General features: G+C 50.2%; 2 protein-coding genes across 2 annotated transcripts; one reads left to right on the top strand and one right to left on the bottom strand.

Annotated features, from left to right (window-relative positions):
• Positions 1 to 790: 790 nt before the first annotated feature.
• EMC8 (ER membrane protein complex subunit 8) lies at positions 791 to 12,294 on the bottom strand. The gene is made up of 5 exons (XM_020899839.2): positions 11,827 to 12,294; positions 4,741 to 4,817; positions 2,550 to 2,619; positions 1,761 to 1,855; positions 791 to 1,252 (listed from the first exon to the last, which is right to left on the bottom strand). The coding sequence occupies exons 1-5, from the start codon at positions 12,055 to 12,057 to the stop codon at positions 1,093 to 1,095; spliced, it is 633 nt and encodes a 210-aa protein (XP_020755498.2). The 5' UTR covers positions 12,058 to 12,294; the 3' UTR covers positions 791 to 1,092.
• Positions 12,295 to 12,453: 159 nt separating this feature from the next.
• On the top strand, positions 12,454 to 19,882 carry COX4I1 (cytochrome c oxidase subunit 4I1). The gene is made up of 5 exons (XM_020899840.2): positions 12,454 to 12,538; positions 13,726 to 13,799; positions 17,966 to 18,133; positions 18,710 to 18,841; positions 19,631 to 19,882. Exons 2-5 carry the CDS (start codon positions 13,727 to 13,729, stop codon positions 19,765 to 19,767), a joined length of 510 nt encoding a protein of 169 aa, XP_020755499.1. The 5' UTR covers positions 12,454 to 12,538; position 13,726; the 3' UTR covers positions 19,768 to 19,882.
• Positions 19,883 to 22,609: the final 2,727 nt, after the last annotated feature.

Below are 22,609 nucleotides of genomic sequence, written 5' to 3'. Positions count from 1 at the left end.
TGGAAAGTTTCCTACTGTTTTATCAACAGTGAAATGCTGCGTCATAAACCTTTTCAACAGATAACCCAATCGTCACAGACTTCCTTCACATGGTCCAATAAACAACAGTGGCAAAGGTACAGGTCCCTGCATTCTGCATGGAATAATTCATATGAAAAAGAATAAATGCGATGGAATCATTTCCGCATCAATTTCCTACAATGGGGTTAAAAAGCTTAACTGTTTCAAGCGTTAACGATTACAGACTGGGTGCTGTAAAACTCCAGGAGCCTATGTTTTGTTCAGCTCGTGTGGCTTCAGATACGAAAAGAAATAACTGTTGTGAAGAAATAAATTACAGCCATTTGGGTAATCATGCAAGCTGGTCAGCAGTCAGGACCGACTCTTGCCTTTTTAAGACAATCTTAGCACACTGGTCCCCTTTTCTTCAGCTCCGTGGGTTTCCCATCTGTCTGCTTGAGGAGCATCATATAGTGCTCCCACTCAAGCTGCCTTCCCAAGTGTTTGTTTTTACCCCTTAACGATGAAGGTCTCTCAGGCACCAGCAGCATTATTCCCATGTGAAGAGACGCAGCAGCCAGGGGAGCCTCCCGGGTGGACAGCAGCACACGGCTCTTCAGACACAGCCTGGCCCGGCACAGGGGCGGGCCTGATCCCCAGTCTGGATGGTATTAACTCAAACAGCATGAAAACTCACAAACACTCTCTTTTGGGTGTAAGATCTGGGCTTTTTTTTTTTTTAAAGACAGTTCATATGCCTTAAAAAGTATTCTCTCCAGATTATAAAAGGTTAGTTAAAATTGTTTAATAGGAACAATCTTGGACAAGCAGAAATAGCTTTGATTTGAAGAATTATAGCCACGTACAACTGGGAAGGCTCCACAGGGTGGTCAGATGGGACGGTCTGTACCTGGTCTAGAGACTCTGCATTAGACAGATGACTGATGGACATTCTGCCCTTTCTCAAGGCACACGCCACTTCTGAAAACTGTCAGCTTTCCACACCGGCTATGATATTTCATTTACATTTAAAAATAGCTTTTTTCTTCAGTGCAGTGGAAATGCCCAGAGACCAGTCACTGAAACCCCTCCCTAACACAGGTGCAGAACAGCTTTATTGATCTCTGGATTTGTCCAGTCATTCCGAATGTCATCCAGGTGGTTATCAAAATCCACGAGTGTTTCATAGGACCGGCTGTCCAGGAGTGATGCCGAGATCCTCTGGGCCTCCGGCCAGTCTTCACAGTAATCACTATGAGATGAGACAGGAGAAGTCAGCCTCTTACTCAAAATGTGTGGCTTTTCCATAGAGCAAACAGGAAACCAGCCGCGTGCAGAGTGTAAAGGAAGCCAAGGGCGAACTCTAGCAAACATACACATCTAAACACATGAAGATGCATACAAAGAATATGAAACATGGAAGAGAGAACCTTCAAATCAAACTCTGAAAAAGCTGGAGGCAGATGACTGACTGCAAATAAACCAAACAAATGCCTGGGGAGAGGGGTCTGGCTTAGGGAAAGGGGGCCTGGGAGTGGGAGGGGAGACCCGTGAGTGACAGGCTGTCTGCACTGCTTGGAAACCCTGCAGGCCTGTCCTCCGGGGGCTGAGGAACACCTGTGACTTCTGTATGAGGTGTGCACACTTCTCTAGAGAACATGCTAGGTTAGAAACCCAGAAGGCGGGGGTCAGCGTTCCCACGGGAACAGCGTGCCAGGATAGGCCCCAGCACTCGGGCTGCCCCGGGAACGGGCACTCACTAGTGCGTGTCTCTGCAGCGCCATTTGTTTTCGTGGTGTTCATACACATGGATCGTGGGGACCACACAGTCCATCGTGAACTTAGTGTTGTCTACCTGCAACGAGACAAAGGGTGTGCTCGTGAACAGAGCCAGGACCTCTGCGGCAGCCTGCAGGTCCCTCCCTGGGGCTCGCCCATGGGGGAGGTCTCCACAGGGATGGTCAGGGACGGGCTCAACACCACCCACCATGGCAGAAACCCTGCCTCAGAGTGCACCCACCATGGCCCAGCTACACCGTGCATCACGTGGGAGAAACAGAGTACTTGACTGCTTTCTCACAAACTCGAAGCTTCCAAAACGTTACTCTGCCTTCCCTGTTAGAATTCCATCTGAACTGAGGAACAGGGCTCTTGACGTAAGCTATTTCCCTCCTTGCTCCCTCAGCTATGCTGGTTAACCTAATTCAATGCGTCTCACACATTGGAATCATCTGGAAGCTTATGGAGACACAGATTCCTAGGCCCCTAGACTCTACATTTCCAACAGATTCCCAGGTGGTACTGATACTCTCAGCATCGGGATCCCACTTTGAGACCCGCTGGAACTGAATGACCCCCACCTCTGGACACCCACGTGCCATGACTGCAGCGGGCCTGACTCAGCAACTTTAAGCCTGCAGTTGGGAGAAGACGGCCGAAGGAGGCCATAGTCTGGTGAAGTAAGTACCTGCAGAAAGGAAACTGCTCACAGACAAAGCTGCCCGTCAGCAAGAGGCTGCTCAGCAGCTGTCCCCACACACAGGACTCACCATAATGAGAGCCGAGTCACTGAAGCCCTCGGCAATTCTGGAGGCCACCTTTTCTGCTACCTGGTTTGGACTGCGAGAGAAGAACCAGAGAGGTTACCAAGTTTTAGTTGACGCTGGGAAACACTGTCTGCCTGTGGCAGAGTAAACAGCAATGACACAAAGAACAACAGCACCAGTAAGCCACGCTCCCCCGTGTGGGGTTACACCCATTTAAGTAGCTTTTGGGGACTGTGATCCCGCTGCAGTGACGTGCTGAGGACTGTGTGGAGCTCAGGGCAGAGCAGGGGCCCTTGTCTCTTTGTGCATCTTTCCCTCTGTACGATCAGTCTCAGCTTTCTGAAGCAGGGACTGAACCAGAAACAAACACACTATACAGTTACGATCCTTTCATTGTGATTGAGGTGAAAAAAGCAGGCTTAATGCTTTATAAAAATAAATTTAGCCAACTCTTCTATTTTTACCTTCAAAATTGAAAATTTACAGAGGTGTGTGATTATCTGCAGCATCATATTAAGAAAAATGAAACACAAAGCAATGTAATAGAGAAGGGCCCCAGGGATTCTCATCCCCTGGTCACCCTGGAAGTCCCTTACAGTGACGGCAGGGCTGCCCAGGTGTCTCAGGGCCAAGGTCCCGCAGCCACGGCTCATCTGTCCACACCCTCCCGGAGGCTCCTCTGTCACGCCTGCGGCTGGAGTGCCTCCTGCTCCCGCTGCCAGAGCCCCCACACCACCCTCACAGCACGGGCGCCGGGGCCTGCACTACAGTCCTGGGTTTCAATGTCTTTCAAGTTCAGTGCAGCAACTTGAGGGCAAGGGCCAGGAGACCGTGGCTCAGCTCAGCAGAGAGCTTGGCCTGGGGCAGGGATTCACACCCTGGCAGCTTCCTTTGTGTAATAAGACCAAGACTGACACAGGCCATGAACAGGCTCCAACTCATCAACACAGGGAGGCAGGTGGACTCGAAGGAGGGGCTGGTAAGGAGGAGGAGAAAGCACAGGCATGCATGAACGCAGGGACCAAACCATCAGAGACGTCTCAGGAAAAGCTAAAGAATCAGGGATCGGAGAGCAGCTCTGCCTGTGGTCCATGGAGAGGCTGACACAGAAGCTGCTGAGCCCGCGCTGGGGACCCTGTTACCCTCAGTCCTGACTGGGCCCAGTCCTCTAGGATAAAACAGTTCACATCTCTGGAAGTGCTCTATCGGCTTACTGTGTTATTTTCCCCAATGCTACTGAGTCCTACCACTTGCCTATGCTGGGCAAGTGGACACGACTCCGGGAGGCATTTGGTCTGAGGCCCTTCACTGCACCCCCTGCCTGCCTGGCCATATGAGGAAAGCTGCAGGGTGACCCAGCTCATGCCTCTGGCTGCTGACTCCTCTGGGACTCTCTCCCTGAGGTCATGTCAGGCTGGCTGCTAGCCGTATCTCTTGACCAAAGGACACTCTTCTTCTCGGGGGGGGGGACTTCCTGACCTGATCTGTCTTCATTCCTTCAGGCAGGGCAGGTGCCAGTTTTTGTCATCAGCTCTAGGTAACTACACCACCCTCCTTTCTCTGACATACATTTCACACCTCTGGAAACAACCAGCTTATTAAGCCCACCTCAAATTACCCTAACGTCAGGATGTCATCAGTTTTTCTGCTAGGACATTGACGCAGAAACAAAGCAAAGATCTCAGCTTTGCTCATTAGTGAGAACCACCATGGGGCAACTAGCTGGATAAAAGAAAACAAGACCTATTATATGGGAGAAGTAGCAAGCACTGTTTTCGTCAAAGCAGCAGACCCAAAGAACACCAAACCTAAAAGTTGCTCTTTTTTTTTTTTTTAACCCCAAAAGAGAGTGGAGTGCTTGCCTGGTGCTCTGCCCTACATCAATCCCAGTTTGGGAACAGGAAGCGAGGCACAGCTGAGGGGGGACCGAACAGGAGGCCCTGGACTGTTGCTTTCGTTTTAAGAATTCCCTTTAAGCAAAATAAAGACAACACAGGACAGAATCCCGACGTTCATTTAAGTGTTTGGAATGACCCGTACCCCAGCCCTCCTGGAATACTATCGACAGCACGGAGGGGCTCTATTCCCATACATCGCACCCCAATACCCCTGGAGTACTATCAATAGGCAGGGAGGGACACTCTTCTTACAGATTCTGCACCCGGAGCTCACTGAGGGTTTTGCATGCATATACCTGGCATCCTTTACTCGTTCATTAGCTTGATAATAACCAGCAATCACGTAGCTATTATCTTTGCACCACGAATCAATCTGAAGAGAGAACACAATTTGGGAAGAAAAGGTGAATGCATTTCCCTTAAATATCAAGTCTCAATCAACAGAGGAGCCCTCCTCCCTCAACCAAATGCTGGGACAAGACAAACAGAACTCCTGTATCCTTCTCCCTAGGAGAACGAAACGGGGGAGTTTCCTGGTGGCCTTTGTTGTTTAGTTGCTAAGTCATGTCCTAGTCTTTGCGACCCCCATGGACTGTAGCCCACCAGGCTCTTCTGTCCATGGGATTTCTAGGATTCTGTACTTTCACTGCTATAGCCCAGGTTCAGTCCTTGCTTGGGGAACTGAGATCCCACCAAATTATGGTGGTGGTATGGCCACCAAAAAAAAAAAAAAAACCAAACAACCCACACCAAATGGGTGTATGGGTATTCAGGGGAAAGGCCACCGCAATTAGCTTTTCCACAGTCCACAGGAGGTCAGAGAAAGCAAAGAAGAGCGTAGGCTCCCCCCTCTCGGAGGTGGGATGTCTTCCCACAGAGGAGGAGCCTGCAGTGGCCGGGAGGGGTGAGGCTGGACACTAGGAATGACGTCCTCCCCCAGTCCCAGCAAAGGCTCCAGAGAGACACATAATAAATGGGTGCAGTGCTGTGGGTGAGGGGGAACCAGTGTTACCCACTTTCTCCGACAAAATGAAGCACTGAGGCCTTCTGGAGCTTGAATAAACCTTCAGAGAGTTAAAATCAATCCTTCACAGATAGCAAACTAAAGAGCTCAGAGAGGGTCTAAACTTGCACAGCCAGAAAACAGAGGCAGTATGGGAATCTGAATCTCTTTCAAAGTCAAGTCCTTCAATACTGTTATTTCAGTATTCCTTGCAATACACTATGAAAACCCCTTGTGCTGGGATGTGGGGTACAGAGGAGCACACGTGCATGCACTCACACACTTCCCTGTGGCATGCTTATATTTTATTTTATTTTGTGGCATGCTTTTAAATGGGAGCATGACAGCAGATTTGGAAAGTTTTTTGTTTTACAATGCCACTCTTCTCTCATCAGATTTAGCACCCTGCAGGTCTAATGCTATTATTAAAAACAACAAAAGGTCGTCCTGTTTTGCTGTAATGGAATTTTAATAATACACTGCAGGAAATTCTATTCTCGGCTTGCAAAAGAAGAGATACAATTGATCCTCAATTTTTTTCAGAGTGAATTAACTGGTTAAAAAGGGTTTCTTTTCTTTCTTTTCCCTTTTTAAACATAGCTCTATTCGTTCTTTTTCTCAAATTCTGGTTTGGGACTCCAATAGTCTCCTTTATGACTAAAAGCAGATATTACAAAATGGTCACAGTCCAAGATTCCCTGGCTCACACGAGGATTAGAATAGTAATTCTGGCCTCCTAAGAGCTCACAAATTACCATACTGGGTCAAAACCAAGGCTCAATGAACCAATTAGAGGTTTTGGTCATCCACCCAAGAGATGAGGGCTATGTCTCCAAAATATTTATAATAGATCTTTCACTCTAACTTTGAGGCAAATTATTCCACAACTACTTATATTTTATTTCTATCACCTCTTAAAAGAATGAGTCTTGGAAATTCTACTGCTGCTTACAGCAGCAAAATTCTTTCATTTCTTTCTAAATTTACCTCCATGTGGTATCGAAGGGCATAGCCTACTTCTAAAACCTGGCACTCGGTCCCATTTCCTGAACTCACACCCACCCACTGGCCCGCCCTTTGGTGTCACTCTCTCAGCCTTTGTTTCTGATTGAAGACTGGTCTCTTGAGGGCATCCTCATGTAGGTGACCCTCACTTCTGCCCACCTCTGCGCCCCTCGCCTGTCTCCGTGGTGTTGGCTGCTCTTACATCCAGAGTCACAACTACAGAGAGTGTCCTGAGTCTGGTACGAACACTTAGTGGCCTAACACAGCACAGATCTGTTTCACAGGTCAGAAGTCTAAAACGAGTCCGTGGGGCTGACTCTTGGCGGAGACTCGAGGGGAGAATCTGCTCCCTGCCTTTTCCCACACGGAGAGGTCACCACATTCCTCAGGAGGTAGCTATCTCACTCTGACCCCTGCTTCTGTTGTCAAAACTCTTTTTCTTTGACTCTTACCCCACTGCCTCTTATGTGGACCCTTGTGATTATACTGGGTCCATCAGATAATCCAGGATAATCATTGCATTTCAAGATCCTTAACTTAATCTTATCTGCAGTCTCTTGTTCCATGTAAGGTTACCTGTCCAAGGGTCCAAGGACTCGGACGTGGACATCTTGAGGGGAGGGGCACTTTTTTTTTTTTTTGCCTACCACAGCTACCTTTAATGCAAGGATAAGATGATTATTTCCCACTGCCGCTGTCCTGCAGCCTGCAGCGAGGCTTGGGGGTATCAGTTCCCTGACCAGACACTGAACTCAGGCCACAGCGGTGAGAGCACCAAACCCTAACACCAGGCCATCGGGAGCTCCCACAACACTCTTCAGTGAGCAGTCTAAGCTGCTCCCCAATCCTGCTCCTGGGCTGAAGGGAATGGTTTGGGATTCAGTCGCCAACAAACACACAGGTCACCCTCTACTTGAGCTCAGACAGCAGAGAAGGCATCTGACAAGATGGCGGATTCTTCCGACAAACAAACATACCTCAACTGACACTCTACCTAAAGAGGGGTGAATTCCTGGACAAAACACTCTAAAGGCCTAGCCAAACTCCAGCAGAAAAATAATGTCATGACCTTATACTTCTAGTAGAACTCTTTGTTTTTTGTTTGTTTTTCTGGCTGCATCACATGGCTTGCAGAATCTTAGTTCCCTGGCCAGGGATTGAACCTGGGGCCCCGGCAGGGAAAGCATCAAGTCCTAACTATTGGACCTCAGGGAACTCCTAGTAGAACTCTTTGAAGAGGCTGCTCCCAAAGTGAACCAGGTCACAAAAGCTCGGGCTTGGCTTTCGAAACCTTTCAGTGATTCAAATAAGAATCACCAAGTGAAGTCTGGATGCCTGTGATGGGCATGCACATCCACTGTCCAGAGAGACACCAGTGGCCACTAGATGATGACTGGAGAACCAGCCATCAGAGTCCACAGAAGTAGCGTACACAGTTTCAGTGGAACCAGACTTCATCAGTGAGTGACAGAGCATATGAGGGTCAGTATGTGGGGGAAGGCAAGCAGTGTGGACAGTCTGCCGCTTGGGGATGGGGCAGGTGGCTCTTGAGGGGTTTCAGAATCCTGCAGTCCGCCCAAACAGCTTGTTAACAAAATGCCCGAGTGGATATAAGCGGCAGATTATACAGTAGGCAACTCGCACCCTCCAAGTAGGGTTGCTGCTGCTGCTGCTAAGTCGCTTCAGTCGTGTCTGACTGTGCGACCCCATAGACGACAGCCCACCAGGCTCCCCCGTTCCTGAGATTCTCCAGGTAAGAACACTGGAGTGGGTTGCCATTTCCTTCTCCAATGCTTCACTCCAATAAAAGTGAAAAGTGAAAGTGAAGCCACTTAGCTGTGTCCGACTCTTAGTGACCCCATGGACTGCAGCCTACCAGGCTCCACTGTCCATGGGATTTTCCAGGCAAGAGTACTGGAGTGGGGTGCCATTGCTTTCTCTGCCAAGTGTGGCAGGACAAAGCAAAAGAGCTGAGAAGCTGTCTGAACTCTGTTCTCAGTGAATTCATTTCCGCTGCTATGGTGTCCTCCTCCTGTGATGCACCTTGTGAACAATCAAAATGAAAACGTTCACGATGGCACTCTGATACCTGGCAAGTGACTTTCATACAAGGTCCAAATCTTGCATTCACTTATGTAGTTTCCTTTACTTTTCAGATGGAAAGGACACTGTCACCTTGGCACAAGCCACCACACTCTGTTCACGTCTTTCAGGCCTGCTCCCTCGCAGACATGCAGGAGAACTACTAAAGGCTCCGGGCTCACTCGTCCACTCCCAGCTAGGCTGGACAAAGAAAGCAGCTTCTCTCAGCAAACTTGCTAGTGTCTGCATGAGCGAGGCACCTGGCGTTCTCATAACACTGCACGCACTTCCGTGACCACAGCCACAAAGCAGGCAAGGCAGGGCGCTGCTAAGTAATAGTCACCCCAAGGAGGGTGCTGCTTCCAGGCTGGTCACTCACAAGCTAGGGTGTCTGGGAGCCTCCCTGTCTGCAGCAACACCCAGGCCCTGGAGTCTAAAACTAGAGGGGTTGCCTAGTTTCACAGAGAAGAAAAAGACCCTCAAATCAGCAGCTGATTCTTCCACGAGGAGGAGCTGGCTTTGGAGGAAGAGCGCTGGTGATAAGGGGCCTGGGAACAGAGTGAAGGTCACAGGAAGAACTGAGAGGAGAGCCCAGAGCAGCCAGCTCCCCCTCCCAGGAGGAAGTAGGGGGCTGAGCCGAGAGCCAGAGGGGCGGGAGCCTGTGCAGATGATCACAGAGAAGGCACACATGGGGGCAGCAGAAGGAATCCCAGGCCCAAGTCAAAGGAGGAAGGCATCTGAGCAGAAGGTACCGACAAGCAGCTCCCAGCACTAGGAAATCACAGTGGGGGTGTGTGTGTTTGGGGGGGTAGGGGAGGACAAAGAGGGCTTACGGAAATAGCAGCTTTATGCTAATTTCCTTACTGACATTTTATGGGTTTTTGCTATTAGAAATAATTCCATCACTACTTACGTCAAAGGGTTGTAAGGATAAATTAAGATAACAGGCCTAAGTACTTAAAAAAAAATTAGAAAGCTCCCAGAAATGCAAGGATTTTTTTAAATGGAAAATTATAATGAAAAGCCTTGCAAAGGAATTTGATGCTGCCCTTTGATGGCCAGCATACCAAGTCAGTCTTTCCCACTTATCAAAAATAACTCAATACAAAACTCCCTGAATAGAAACAAGCTATCAGAATTAGGCCTCCTGTATCATTTTATGGATTTAGATGCTTTATTAAAACATTTTCTACAGCTGATAAACTATGGCTGAGATTTTTCATTGCCTTCAGGTTATAAATTTGCTAAGACAAAACCTGAATGATATAAACAAATAACAGTAACACAAAAACTTGTAGATGGTTTCAAATGGCAATTTTTTCTTTATAATTTTATTCTGAAAGTTAATTTGTACTCAATTGACATTGTTCTCCTACTTGTTAAATGCTGAGTCTATGATTCAAAGTTTTGATCAATATAAGAAAAGTGAGCACAAACCACCACACTGCTTGGCAAGGACAGACATTCAGACAGTTTTTACTGTCTGAAAAGAAGCTAAGTGCAGAAAACCTAGTTAGCACTTAATTCTGTTGGACAGGAGACTCCAACACTGAAGGGCACATTTGGGGAAATGCTGGAAGGTGCGTCTGGAGTACAGATGCAGTGGTGCAGAGCGAGCAGTGTCCCGGAATGATTTCTACGATGAATCTGTCCACCGCTCACCTCTTTTCTGTCTGGTCCCTTTATACTCTACCTTCTAGCTCATCTCTGAAAGTCCCCCCCGCCCCCCCAACCTGGTTTTCACCTGGTCCCTCTGTCCCCCTCCTGCAGCCTTGCTCCTTGGGCCACCACTTGCATGTCCCTTTCTCTGGGCAGCCTGCCCTCCCTGACTCTGCCAGCCTGGGTCAGTGGACCGCCCCACCCCGCCCTTATGGCACTTATTCTACAGTACTGTACTTGTCTGCCTGGTACAAGTTCAACCACTATGCATGTACTGTATTTGATCCATAGCAATATCCTTCCCCTAGCACAGGCTTGGCTGTACTGGAGAGCTGCATTAGTACTACTGGTCAGTTGAGTTCCCTTCGAGTGACTGGACTTCACATGGCCAATCACCACACAGTTCTCTTGATAGAATAATCAAGATAGGGAGCTGAAAAGACTTGCATTAAAACAGACACAGGCATACCCCAGGAACACACTGATACCAACAGCACGTTTCTTTAGGAGCTAAAATGGTTGATTCTATACACATCATCTACTTTCTATCTATGTTCTGCCCCACGATGATAGGAAAAAATTCACACAATGACTCAGTTTAACAGGTACTCAAAGATGTGCCCAGTAAGCTTAGGCAAGGACCACTGGTCTAAAGATACTTCCTGCTTATCTGTCATAATTAGGTAATTTACAAAATGGATTCATTTTACTCCTTGGGATGCAGAGAGAAAGGATTTCTAATACTCTTCTCAAACTTAACTACTCTGCATGAATCAACTAATTCTCTTTTAGTATCACAGACATATTCAACCCAGGTAGGTCTGAGCCTACTCCTCCCTAAGGTTTTAACTCAAATATATAGGTGGTCTTTTTTCCTTCACCGGTCACCATACCTCAACAGCTACAGCCTAGAATTCAATAACCAGTCGGTCTGTTCCTATGCCACACCTTCTCTCACTGTACTTCAAAAAAACCAGTCGTGAGCAGACCCACAGAAGTGTGTGGGCTGGAAAGCAAGTCTGCTCTGGCTTTCAAATTCCACAGTCTTCAGCTTTTAAAACCACGGGTGCATTCCAGATGTCACTAAAGAGGACAGACAAAGTTTTGTTCACGGAGCGCTCGACGCCGCCTTTCTAACCGTGGGTCCACCCTGGGTGTCCCGGGGCAGTGACGTGGGAAGAACCGCGCCTTCACACCTACGGCAGACACGGATCCGGCCCCGCGACGGTGCGCGCGAGCCCGACGGCAACGTCCAAACTGCCCGCTACCCAAAATTCCAAATACAGACGTTCGGTTAACAGCGGCGTGTTTCTATAAGGGCTACTGGTGTGAGAAAATCGGTGCCTTTTCCGTCGCCTAAGGCGTTCTAAAAACACCCGGGACGACTGAGGTCGCCCCTTCGGCCGCTGCAACGACGAGCTACCTGCCATCTGAGGGGCGCTTGCTAAGTGCGTGCAGGCAAAGACCAACGCGCCCTCGCAGGTCGTCCGTTCACGGTCACGGCGAACTCGGCGGTGCTGGGTCCAGACTCCGGCTGGACCACCCTGAGCTTCTAGCCGGGACGGCTCGGAAGCCGACTGTCAGCCCGTCTCCTGTCTCGCTAATTCCGAGGCAAGCCCCTTCCCGCGCTTACCAGGGTGAGGGCCACCTCCAGCATGGGGGCGAGGGCCAGGGTGCCGTGGAAGAGGGGGATACAGTCCACGAAGAGGGTGTGGTGGGCGCCCGGGCCGCCCAGGGGCAGGTGCTCCTTGCGCGGCTTCTGCTTCTCGGCCACGAGCAGTCCGTTGACCGCGCAGTGCGGGTACTTCGCGCCGTGCAACACCATCTTGCAATAGGCCTGGGTGGTCAGCTTCACCCCGGGCATGCTGAGCCCGGGAGGGCCCCGGAGGCCCGGCGCCGGCCGAGGCCTGGATCCGCTGCCCGGCCGCGCGGCGCCTCAGGGGAGAAGCAGGACGAGGCGGCGGCTCCCTGGCGCGGCCCCGCGGCTGGCGAGGGCCCCTGACGGGCCCAGCCCCGCTCGAGCTCCGCTTCTCAGACGCCGGCTAACCACCCGGGAGAGGCCGACGCGGCCACCGTAAGACTCCACTCGCGCTTCTCGCCGGGCGCCGCCGGAAAGCGGACGTCCAGTAGCCGCCGGAAAGCCGCCCAGTCCGGCGTTTTACGACGTTCGCCGCTTGACCTACTTCCGGTCCTGTGACCTCCCGCGCGGTCGGGCGCGGGGTGGAGTCCTCCTCGATCCCGTGGTGCTCCGCGGCTCGGCCTCGCTCTCTTCCGGTCGCGGGCAGCCGAGCCGTAGAGGGCGGTCGCGGCGGGCACGGTGGGCAGCGGCTGGTCATTGGCGGCAGGTGAGGCGGGCGGTGGCAGGTCCGCGCCGCGAGGCTGAGAAGGGTCGGGCTCCGGGAGCCCTCGGGCCTACGTACCCGCGGCCGGGCGCCCACAAGGAACTGACGACTGGGCCTCCGTCCCAGTGACATTGAGGCCGGCCCTTGGGGGCTCCGGGCTCGGAAGCCGCCTGGTCGCTGCTTATGTGACGCCTGGAAGCCTCCGGCCGGTCTCCATCTGTCCTTCCGCAGCCGCGGGCTGGCTGCGGCTCTGACCTTGGAGTGTCCGCTGGTCCAGGGCGGCGGCCTGAGGGCAGGTCGCCTCGCGGGCTCCCTGCCGCCCCTCCCGACGGTGCTGCGCCACCGCTGGGGGTGTAACGGGGCTCCGAGGGAGGCGCCCCGCTTCCAGGCCTGTTGGACGCTGGGCACCCGCTCTGGCGCTGGCCAGGCCGGGGAGAAAACAAGGGAAACGGAGGCGAGTTCGGCCCTGACGTCATGCTTCTGTTTATTCTGCTTCTTAATGGGCTGCTTTCTGAATGCGTTCGGGATCTTTTTCATCGTCAGCAGCCCCCTGAAAGGTCCAGTTTTAAGGGAGGGGCAAATAGGGGAGCTAGGCCTGACCCAGAAAAGGCCCAAGCGAGAGGTGTGTTATCCCGGTCATTCGTTGTCCTCCAGGGATTGAAAGTGGACCAGGCCGCTTTTGCATCCTTTCCCCTTCATTTCCCCTTCCAAGCCGGGGCACATATTAAGTCTATAACCAAGTGTAATGAATGCTTTGCGTGTCTCTTAGTTACTTGAAACGGTTTACCTTTTCCTTCTAGGAGGTGGAGCCCATTACTGGCAGCACAGTCTCCTTAAACTATTTTTTTCCCTCTTTGTTTTTTAAGAAAGCTGATTTTTTTAAAAAACCAAGGGAAAAAAAAAACCCTCAAATCAGTTTTCTACGAATTGGCTAAAGTGTGTATATATGGCAGTTGGTTTATGACGGAGCTCCATTAAAACATGCTGTCTGCTGAGAGGAAAAAAAAGCCTTCATCTTAGGTTTTTAAAAAAATTCATAGTCAGTAATGAAGATCCAGTCACTTATGTTGGGGAAAAGAAGAAACAAAAGAATTGCATTGACTTCCAGAATGCTCTGGGGCAAAAAGAAGAATCATTCCTAATAGATGCTTACCCTTGTTCATAGTGAAGGTACGTTTTTTATCTTTCAGAATGTTGGCGACCAGAGTATTTAGCCTGATTGGCAGGCGTGCAATTTCCACCTCGGTGTGTGTCCGGGCCCATGGTAAATATAATCTTTCTTTTTGCTCTGCTGCTCATAAGGCCTTGTGCTAGTTTCAGGCATGGAGAGCTTTGCTCCTGATCACGTTTTGTTGAGGAATTTGAAGGGAGATATATACATTTTAATGGTGCCTAGTTCTAGATTAAAGAGTTTTAATGAATTCTAGTCTGAGTCTTCGCTTATACTGATATTTTCTCCCCTTTCTTTCCCTTCTCATGTTTTCAGGTTCAAGTTCCACACCTTTTAAGAGATCCACACTAAAAAAAAAAAAAAGAGAGATCCACACTATACCTGACTTTATTGTTCCATACCCCCCCCCACCCCCAACTTCTAGTCACTTAGCTTGAATGCTCTTTGAATAATTGGGACAGTGGATGGGAAGGAGCTTGGACTTCCTAACCTGAACTGGGTTTAATCTCATTTCTACCTTGGACTTGCTCGAGTTTAGGAACCTGTTCTCTCACCTGAAATGTACTTAACCTAGTTCAGAGCCTGGCACATAGCAAGTTGAGTTTTGCATTTATCAAGCATCTCTTTGTAGCTGTCAATGTTAGACACTTAGAATAAAGGAATGTGAGATGCAGGATTACTCCACAGAGTGTCGGCAATCTGGAGAGAAAAGATACATGAAGGCAGTGTTTCAGTGAGAGATGGGCTCCGAGGAGAAGCATTTAGCCTGGCCTGAGGTACAGGGGGGGCTTCTGGTCGGGAGGCCTTGCTCAGCTGAAGGGCTGGTGGGGTTCCTTCACACTCGAGCGGAGTGGCATTCCAGGCAGAGGGAAAGCCAGCAGGAGGAGGGAATGGGAGTCATTGTGACAGATTGTGTTACTGGGGAGTCAAGTGCAAGGCTCGAGTGATGGGTGATGGAGTTGAGAGCAAGACTCATGTATCCGGGGACTCGGGAGCTTTTGTCTGAGCTGCTTTATGTGATTTTCTTTCCTTGATGTTATGTCCTTTAATTGGTGATACTTGGGTGTTATATTTGTGTATGTCGTTTATGTTGCTCAGGATGACAGACTCTAAAACAGATAATTTTAGTAAAAGCATTATTGAAATGTTATTTAAATTAGTAGGTAATAAAAAATTTAGTTGTTAATACATACAGAAAGAAACACTTCTTCACTAAAAGCCTAGGAAGTCACTTAGGTCAAAGATTACCTTTTGTTTCCATTTTGGTTTTGCTGATGTATTTCCTTAGCTTTTTGTTTGTTTAGTTTAGTTTGAAGTATAATTTACAGAAAGGAAAGTTTATCTTTTCTAGATGTTATGTTTCTCTGGATTTTGATAAGCTTATTCAACTGTGTGACAATGACTCCAGTCAGGGCATGCAACACTTCCATCACCCCTCAAGGTCCCTTCATGTCCCTTTGGTCGTTCTGATCTTCTGCAAGAAGGCAACTTCTTTCTCCCTCAGGGGCACTGACTGGGGCTTATTCTTAGATACTGCTTTTGGCATAGGAAGTCAGATCTAGTTGGTCCCTACTTGAAGCCACCTGCTGGCTCCTCATGCCTGGAGTAACATCAGCCCCCGGCCCCACTGGCCTCATCACATCAGACTCACAAAGGCAGAGAGCAGCCCGACCAGCCCTCCCCAGCGGCTCGCTCCCTGCCCCACTGGTGTTTTGTTTCTCAGATGTGCCAGGCCGGCTCCTCCTGCCTCAGTTCCAGAGGTGTAGATGGTGCTTCCTTCGAGTCGTCACCCTCCGTGCAGGTGTCATTTTACAGGAAGATAGGTCCTGTCTGGCCCTGTGTGCTTCCTTAGAGGCTGTGGGTTTGCGGGTAGTTTGAGGGGTGTTTGCCTCTTGGAGCGTGAGCTTTTGGACGCAGGGACCTGCTGGGCTTACTCATTGCCGCCTCTCGAGCACACGGTAAGCAGATGGAGGAAACTGCTGTCTCTCAGACGAGTCTCGTCCGTTTATTCTAAAGTTCTGGTTGTGTAAGTCATACATGAACTGATTCTCCACATAGAATAGCCATTGGGAGCCCCCATTGGCAGTTCGGGTATTCATGTGGTGACACATCTGATTGAGAGGGGAGCTCAGATTCACCGGATATCATCAGCAGAGGCCCCCGTATCCATCCAGATCGAGGATAGAAATGATAACACCTTCACTGGGGTACAAAATCTTTGCTTTTCTCTCCTTTTAAAAGGAATGTTTGGTTTGTTAACATTTATGTGTCTGTGGGCGGGCCTCCCCCAGCCCTCCATTTACTAGGGAACCAGGCCAAAAGTCTTGACGAGCCCTTGGCAGCAGTGAGGTCATGCATTAGTCATTCTTGTTCTAGAAAATGCAATTTTATGCTTAGGATGCTTGAAGGTTATATGCATTTGCATCTTGGTAACAGTTTTATTAAGATGTATTTCCCATAACACCCTGACACATTAAAGGCTACACTTCAGCAGTTTTCAGTACATTTGCTGAGTTGTGCCATTATCCTGTAATCAACTTGAGAACATTCTCATCACCCTAATTCACATGGGTTTTTTTTTTTTACATCTATTTTTAATAACTCGTGTAAGCCGAGTGCTTTTTAGTCCACTCATCATTTTAATAGAGTCTTAAGAGTTTTAAAATTGGAAAGTTTTAAATGAAAACTTGTAAAATGAAAATTTTAGCCATTTCATCTCAGTCTCTTTGGGAAAAGGTTGGGTAAGAATATATGAGTGTGCTAATCATAGGCAAGGCACCAGTGAGCATTTGGAGAAATTTTACTGCTTTGTTTAAGGTGCAAGGTTTTGTTTCACTGTTGTTAACATGGTTTGGGAGATTTCAATTATTCAGACTAAGCTAATGGAGGTGAAGCATTTTTGCAGGACTTTATACCTCCAGATTTGTTCCAAACACAGAATTTCCTTCAAATATAGGGTAGAATCAAACAGCTTTTTGCTGAGGGAAAACCTTAAAGTTTAAGATACTCCTTTTCCCCCTGCTTTTTGAACCTTCCCCCTTTTTACTAGAGTAATACATTGGGTACACACCAATTTGAAGGTGCTGAAATTTTTATCTTTTTGGGCAGAAGTCTCCATTTCATCCCCGCTTTCCACTGATGACAACTTGGGTTTACCTTGTGTTTAGTGGCATATTCATGTGAGTATCTACACATAACTTAGATTCTTTTTTTTTTTTTCACATTCAAAAAGCACTCAAAGGATTTATTTGCTAGTCAAAGCTGTTCACAGAACCAAAGAGTGACTATAAATTAAGTTTTTCCAAGGAGCTTCGCCTTAGTGAAATTAGTTGACTCTGTAGGCAGAAACAGGTTAACAGAGGACATTTACACCTTGGGAAGATATATCACTGATGAGGCGTCCCTATAATTATTTTAATGAGCATGTAACACTGTTAAGAAATAACCACAGAATCCTTCAAAATTTGTACACACCCACGTGCGTGTGCTCAGTTGCTAAGCTGTGTTCTGCAACCCCACGGACTGCAGCCCACTGCGCTCCTCTGTCTGTGGGATTCTCCAGGCAAGAATCCTGGAGTGGGTTGCCATTTCCTTCTCCAGCTTAGATTCTTAAAAAGAAAATATAACCCTGAAAGTGTTCTGTGACTTGGTGTGTACATGACTGTCTTCCCATTTTGAGCTAGAACAGCACTTGGCATACAGTAGGCACTCTGTAAACATTTGTTGAACAAGCCAAACGACTCCATGTTACACATTTCTACGGTTATTTGCTACTTTGCAGTGCACAGTAGCCACCTCTTCATGTCTTTCTTTCTGAACTTTGAACCCTTGTTTCTTTTATGAGTTTGATATTGCTCTTCCCCGTTAGTTGGAGTTCCCTGTGGAAGGGCCTCCATTTAGTCCAGGCTCCAGTCAGTCCAGGGGACCTGAGTAGCTTGTCCAGCCTCTGTGAACCCTGGTAGTTGCAGGAAGTGCTCTCTTGTTGGCAGTGCCCCGGCAGGTTCCTGTTTTGGTGTGATGAAGAGCGCTGCTGTTAGCATCTACCCTCCACCCTCACCTGCTCTCAGGGCCACATGGGGTGAGCCTGCCCCCATGTCACACGACCATCCTGTGGCTGTTTGGAGTGGGGGTCACAGCCCCTAGGATGACTGAGGTTTTCAGGGTGCACATACCTGGAGTGACTTCAGTTCTTAGAAGTACTGCCTTGTTTGTAATGGAACCTATGTGAATTTCAAATATTTGTCCAACGTGTTTTTTAGGAAGTGTTGTAAAGAGTGAAGATTTTGCTCTCCCGGGTTATGTGGACCGCCGTGACTACCCCTTGCCCGATGTGGCCCACGTCAAGAACCTGTCTGCCAGCCAGAAGGCCTTGAAGGAAAAGGAGAAGGCTTCCTGGAGCAGCCTCTCCATTGATGAGAAAGTTGAACGTGGGTATTGAAGGCACCACGGGCAGCCTGTGTTGCGCAAGAATTCTCCTGGTTCTGGGCTGGGCCTGGAGACCAGTGTGCTGGGGAAGGTGGGGTGCTGTGCGTCTGTGGGGCTGTCCAGGGCCTTAGCTCTGCCAGCTGGCTGAACCCCCTCCCAGGCGCCTCTGTCCATGCTCGTGGGCTCTAGCCCCCAGGAGGAGCGGAAACAGGTGCAGAGCCACCGAGCGGAACTTGGGATGGTGTACCTGTGCGAGCAGCGCCTCTGTGCCTCTGCTCGGGGGAAGTACTGAGGAGGATCACTGACACCATCAGGAAAAAGGCACATTAAACGGGCCCCGTGCCTTACTCTAAATAAGAACTTCAGGTTTTTTTTTCCACCCAGCACAAACTTCATGCATCTTCCTTTCCTTCCCCGCCACCCCCCGAGTGTGAGCGGGTGTGTCAGGGCCTGAAGCTTGTGTTCTTCACTCCCATGTTCCACAACACCGCCCCCCCCCCACCCCCCCGCTTTGTTGTGGAGCTCTACCTCGAGGTGGGGGTCCCCTATGCCCGCAGCACTGTCCTTTCTCTCCTCAGTGTACCGCCTAAAGTTCAAGGAGAGCTTCGCTGAGATGAACAGGAGCACAAACGAGTGGAAGACAGTGGTGGGCGCGGCCATGTTCTTCATCGGTTTCACTGCGATCCTCCTCATCTGGGAGAAGCACTATGGTGAGTGGGGCGGGGCCGTCACACAGACCGGCATTTCCATTCTGGGCTCCATCCTGGACTGTTCACCGGCTTTGGGAGGCTGGCTCGCGTGAACTCAAGTGGTGTGGCCTGCAGCTGATTGATCCTGAATGGGCCATGCTTGGTTGTCCAGCCCAGCATGTTTCCGGTAGCTCATCTGCTCAGCGGTCAGGTGTCAGAAGGTGTGGTGGAGGTTAGACTGAGGAGGAGGAAACTCTTACCATCGGGGGACTGTTTAGGCTGTAGGCACTGCAGCTCAGGTCACCAGAGGTCTGGGTCTCGAGACCTAGCAGTTTCTGCTCTGCCAGTGTCGGGGCTCCCTGCCTGTTCTGGTGCTGCCTGTGTTGTGTTCTCTGTTCTGTGGGGTAGGTTGGCCCATTCTGAGAAGGGCTGGTCCTGTCCTTGCTGCCTGCGTGTGGATGCGGGTCAGTAACAGGCCTGTGACTGTCCACTCTTCACGAGTCGCCTTTGGTTCTGCTTGTGCTCTCCGCTTGCCCATGTACCTGCTGTCTCTGTCCTGCACAGAAGACATTCTGCTTTAGCGTTGTGTTTTCATGCTCACTTTTACAAACAGGGTGTAATTTGGAAGTTCCAAGTTGTCAGTGCACAGGGTTTGAAACCAGCGTGTTTGTGTGGGTGTGGGTGTCGAGTGGCCGATGACGGTGCTGATCAAGTTGCTAGTGAGATGGGGAAGACTTACCTGTGTGACGTGTTGGCTTAGAAACACCTTGTCAAGACAGTGTCGCCTCATGACGTTGTTTTGGACTGTAGTGTACGGCCCCATCCCGCACACCTTTGAAGAGGAGTGGGTGGCCAAGCAGACCAAGAGGATGCTGGACATGAAGGTGGCCCCCATCCAGGGCTTCTCGGCCAAGTGGGACTACGACAAGAACGAGTGGAAGAAGTAAGGCCCCGCGGTTCCCGAGTCTGCACCTCACCTGTCCAGTCACCTCCATGCAGCTCCGCATGTTCACTGGAAGTGCTGTGTCGCAGCACCAGTGCTAATAAACGTGCAGTTTACGTGAAGTCCTTGTGGTTGGTTCTTTGATGGTAACTGAATGAAGTGAAGCAGCACTTGACATACGGGAGGTTTCTCCCAAGCGTCTGTCAGTAGTCAGTACATTTTGGGTGTAAATGAGCTGGCAAAAACAAATTGTATAAGGACTGGCATGTGAAAACTAAAAATACAGAGTCCTTGGCAACAGGTTTTTATGAGAGTAAAATCCCATTATAGTAGCCAGACTGACAGATGTCCCTGGGGCCGCTTTTCTCCTGGAACTGCCCCCTTCAGATTGCTGGTGTTGGTCGGAGAGGGTGACCACGAGGTTGAAAAGGGCAGGCCGAGTTCTGCGTCTCCTGCCTGATTTCCTGGCTGCACTGCACCATTTTCTCAAAGAAGCCACAGTGAAGCCAGTGCCGGCCATCCTGCCCTGGCCCCCCGGCAGGCAGGCTCCCCGTGGGGCTCCCCTTGCCGTCCTGTGGTTCTCCCCACTCACTCTAAAGTCCATTCCCCTCCCTGGGGCCCCTGCAGGGGGTGGGGTGCAGAACAAATCCCAGAACACAAGCTGCATGATAGGGGCTGCTGGATAGCTGGTGCAGAGGGGTCTCCCAGCAGCATTGGTGCAGGGGCGGCTGGGCTAGCTGTAACTGGAGGGAAACTGGGCCCTAGAGCCCCCATGGGGGAGTGAGATGGAAAGATGGCCATAGGTAGGCTCATGGAGGAGCAGGTTCAACTGGAGCCCCCGACCGTGGTATCTTCCGGCTTGTTCTCAGAAGGCCAGCTGACCCCCTTTCCCCATCTCCTCCCCCCCCGCCCCCGCCCCCAGGCTGTCTGGTGGGAGAGGAAGTGCTGGAGCGGCAGGGCACAGGTCTGGCTGTGAGAACCAGCGTGGCTCTGGGTGATGCTGTTGGCAGCTCCTTTCCGGGGAGGGCTCCTGTTAATGGGACTGACCTGGCCCACCGAGTGGCTCTTCTGACCCTTGAGTGGCCCTGGTGGGGCACCTGCCCTGGCCAGGTGCTCGCTGTCTCCTCAGAACTACCCCAAGAGGGAGGGGGCCTTCCCAGGTTGGATGGAGCAACCGAAGTTGGCTGGGGGCCGAGGGCGCTTCCCGAGTGGGGATGGGGGGTGGCGGAGACTGACCCCCAGACTCTGCCTCTCCCCTCTGGTGGCTCCACACAGTCTCCCTGGGCCTGGGGCTTCCCCTGAACACGTTGGAAGCACTCCTGCACCTGCTCAGTGGATTACCTCCTGCACCTTGGTGTCAGACTCCAAGCTATGACTGGTCTCTGTGCTCTCTGTCCTTCAAAAAAAAATCCTTTTATTTCCATTTTAGTAGGGATTCAAGAGGAAGCAGAATGAATGCTCAACCTAGGCCTCCATCTTGAAGCTGGAGGTCTGCTGACCACTTCCCAGATGGTCTGCATGTCCTGGGGGAATGATGGTGAATACCACCCTTAAACACAACCCTCAGGGCTCACCAGGAGCCCCCAGGAGCACTGAGGACAAGTGAAACAAGGGACAATATATTGAGACTACTCACGAGGGCTCGGGGGAGGGCGTGACAGGGTGGGAACAGTAGGAGGTCAGGGGTAGGAGGCCTTCCTGAGGAGGTAGCGTGTGAGCTGGGACTTGATGACTGTCACCCACACTTGAGACGGTCACACTTGAAGGACCGTGGACAAAGGCCCCAAGGAGAACGGCTCCCTGGGTTCCAGGACCTGAAAGACGACCTGTGGGACTAAGACCCATGAGAAAGGAAGTGTGTGGAGAGCCGGCGGCCCGGGAGAGGGGGCAGGCTGAGCTCTGGAGGTGTGCCCGCGTAGCCCTCCCAGGGCGTTTGGGGAGACTGCTGTGGCTCCTTGTGTAACATGAAGTTGGACCAGGACTTCGAGAACCACCGAGAAGGCTAATGGAGCAGCCACTGGCTTAGTCAGAGGGGTCCCTGTCCCTCCAGGAGTGGAGATTGCTGAGTGAGGGTCCCTGACCGGCCCAGGCACTGTGTGTCTGTCTGCCTGGGACCATTGCAGGGCCCCGCCGCGGCTGCTGCTCTCACCTGACGCATGGTGTGCTCCTTGCCAGTTAGAGTGCTGTGTCCTTTCCTACTGTTTCTATCTTGCCTGTCACTCATGGGTTCACCTTGTGGCCAGCTGGCAGCCTTCTACCCTGTAGAACTTAAAAATCATCAGATACAAATCATCAAATAGCAGATACAGCAAGCAGATGTATCAAATGCAACTCAGGAAGCCAGAAGGCAATGGAACGGTAATTTTTTTTTTTTTTTTTTTAGTTCTGGTTACTTTATTCTATTTTATTTTATTTTTGGAGACTAATTACTTTACAATATTGTAGTGGTTTTTGCCATACATTGATAAGAATCAGCCATGGATTTACATGTGTTCCCCATCCTGAACCCCCCTCCCACCTCCCTCCTCATCCCATCCCTCTGGGTCATCCTAGTGCACCAGCCCTGAGCACTTGTCTCATGCATCCAACCTGGGCTGGTGATCTGTTTCACCCTTGATAATATACTTGTTTCAATGCTGTTCTCTCAGAACATCCCACCCTCACCTCCCACAGAGTCTAAAAGTCTGTTCTGTACATCTGTGACTCTTTTTTTGTCTTGCATATAGGGTTATCATTACCATCTTTCTAAATTGCATATATATGCATTAGTATACTGTATTGGTGTTTTTCCTTCTGGCTTACTTACTCTGTATAATGGGCTCCAGTTTCATCCACCTCATTAGAAC

This window comes from Odocoileus virginianus, chromosome 20, assembly GCF_023699985.2.
Source record: "Odocoileus virginianus isolate 20LAN1187 ecotype Illinois chromosome 20, Ovbor_1.2, whole genome shotgun sequence".
In the NCBI taxonomy this organism is placed as follows: Eukaryota; Metazoa; Chordata; class Mammalia; order Artiodactyla; family Cervidae; genus Odocoileus; species Odocoileus virginianus.
This window is presented reverse-complemented; position numbering and strand designations above follow the sequence as displayed.

Coding starts and splice junctions, on each gene's coding strand:
- COX4I1 (XM_020899840.2), top strand. CDS start 13,727: ATGTTGGCGACCAGAGTATTTAGCCTGATTGGCAGGCGTGCAATTTCC. Junction 13,800..17,965: donor GGTGTGTGTCCGGGCCCATG/GTAAATATAATC, acceptor CGTGTTTTTTAG/GAAGTGTTGTAAAGAGTGAA. Junction 18,134..18,709: donor CATTGATGAGAAAGTTGAAC/GTGGGTATTGAA, acceptor TTCTCTCCTCAG/TGTACCGCCTAAAGTTCAAG.
- EMC8 (XM_020899839.2), bottom strand. CDS start 12,057: ATGCCCGGGGTGAAGCTGACCACCCAGGCCTATTGCAAGATGGTGTTG. Junction 2,620..4,740: donor GAACGAGTAAAGGATGCCAG/GTATATGCATGC, acceptor CTTCTCTCGCAG/TCCAAACCAGGTAGCAGAAA. Junction 1,253..1,760: donor CGCTGCAGAGACACGCACTA/GTGAGTGCCCGT, acceptor CTCATCTCATAG/TGATTACTGTGAAGACTGGC.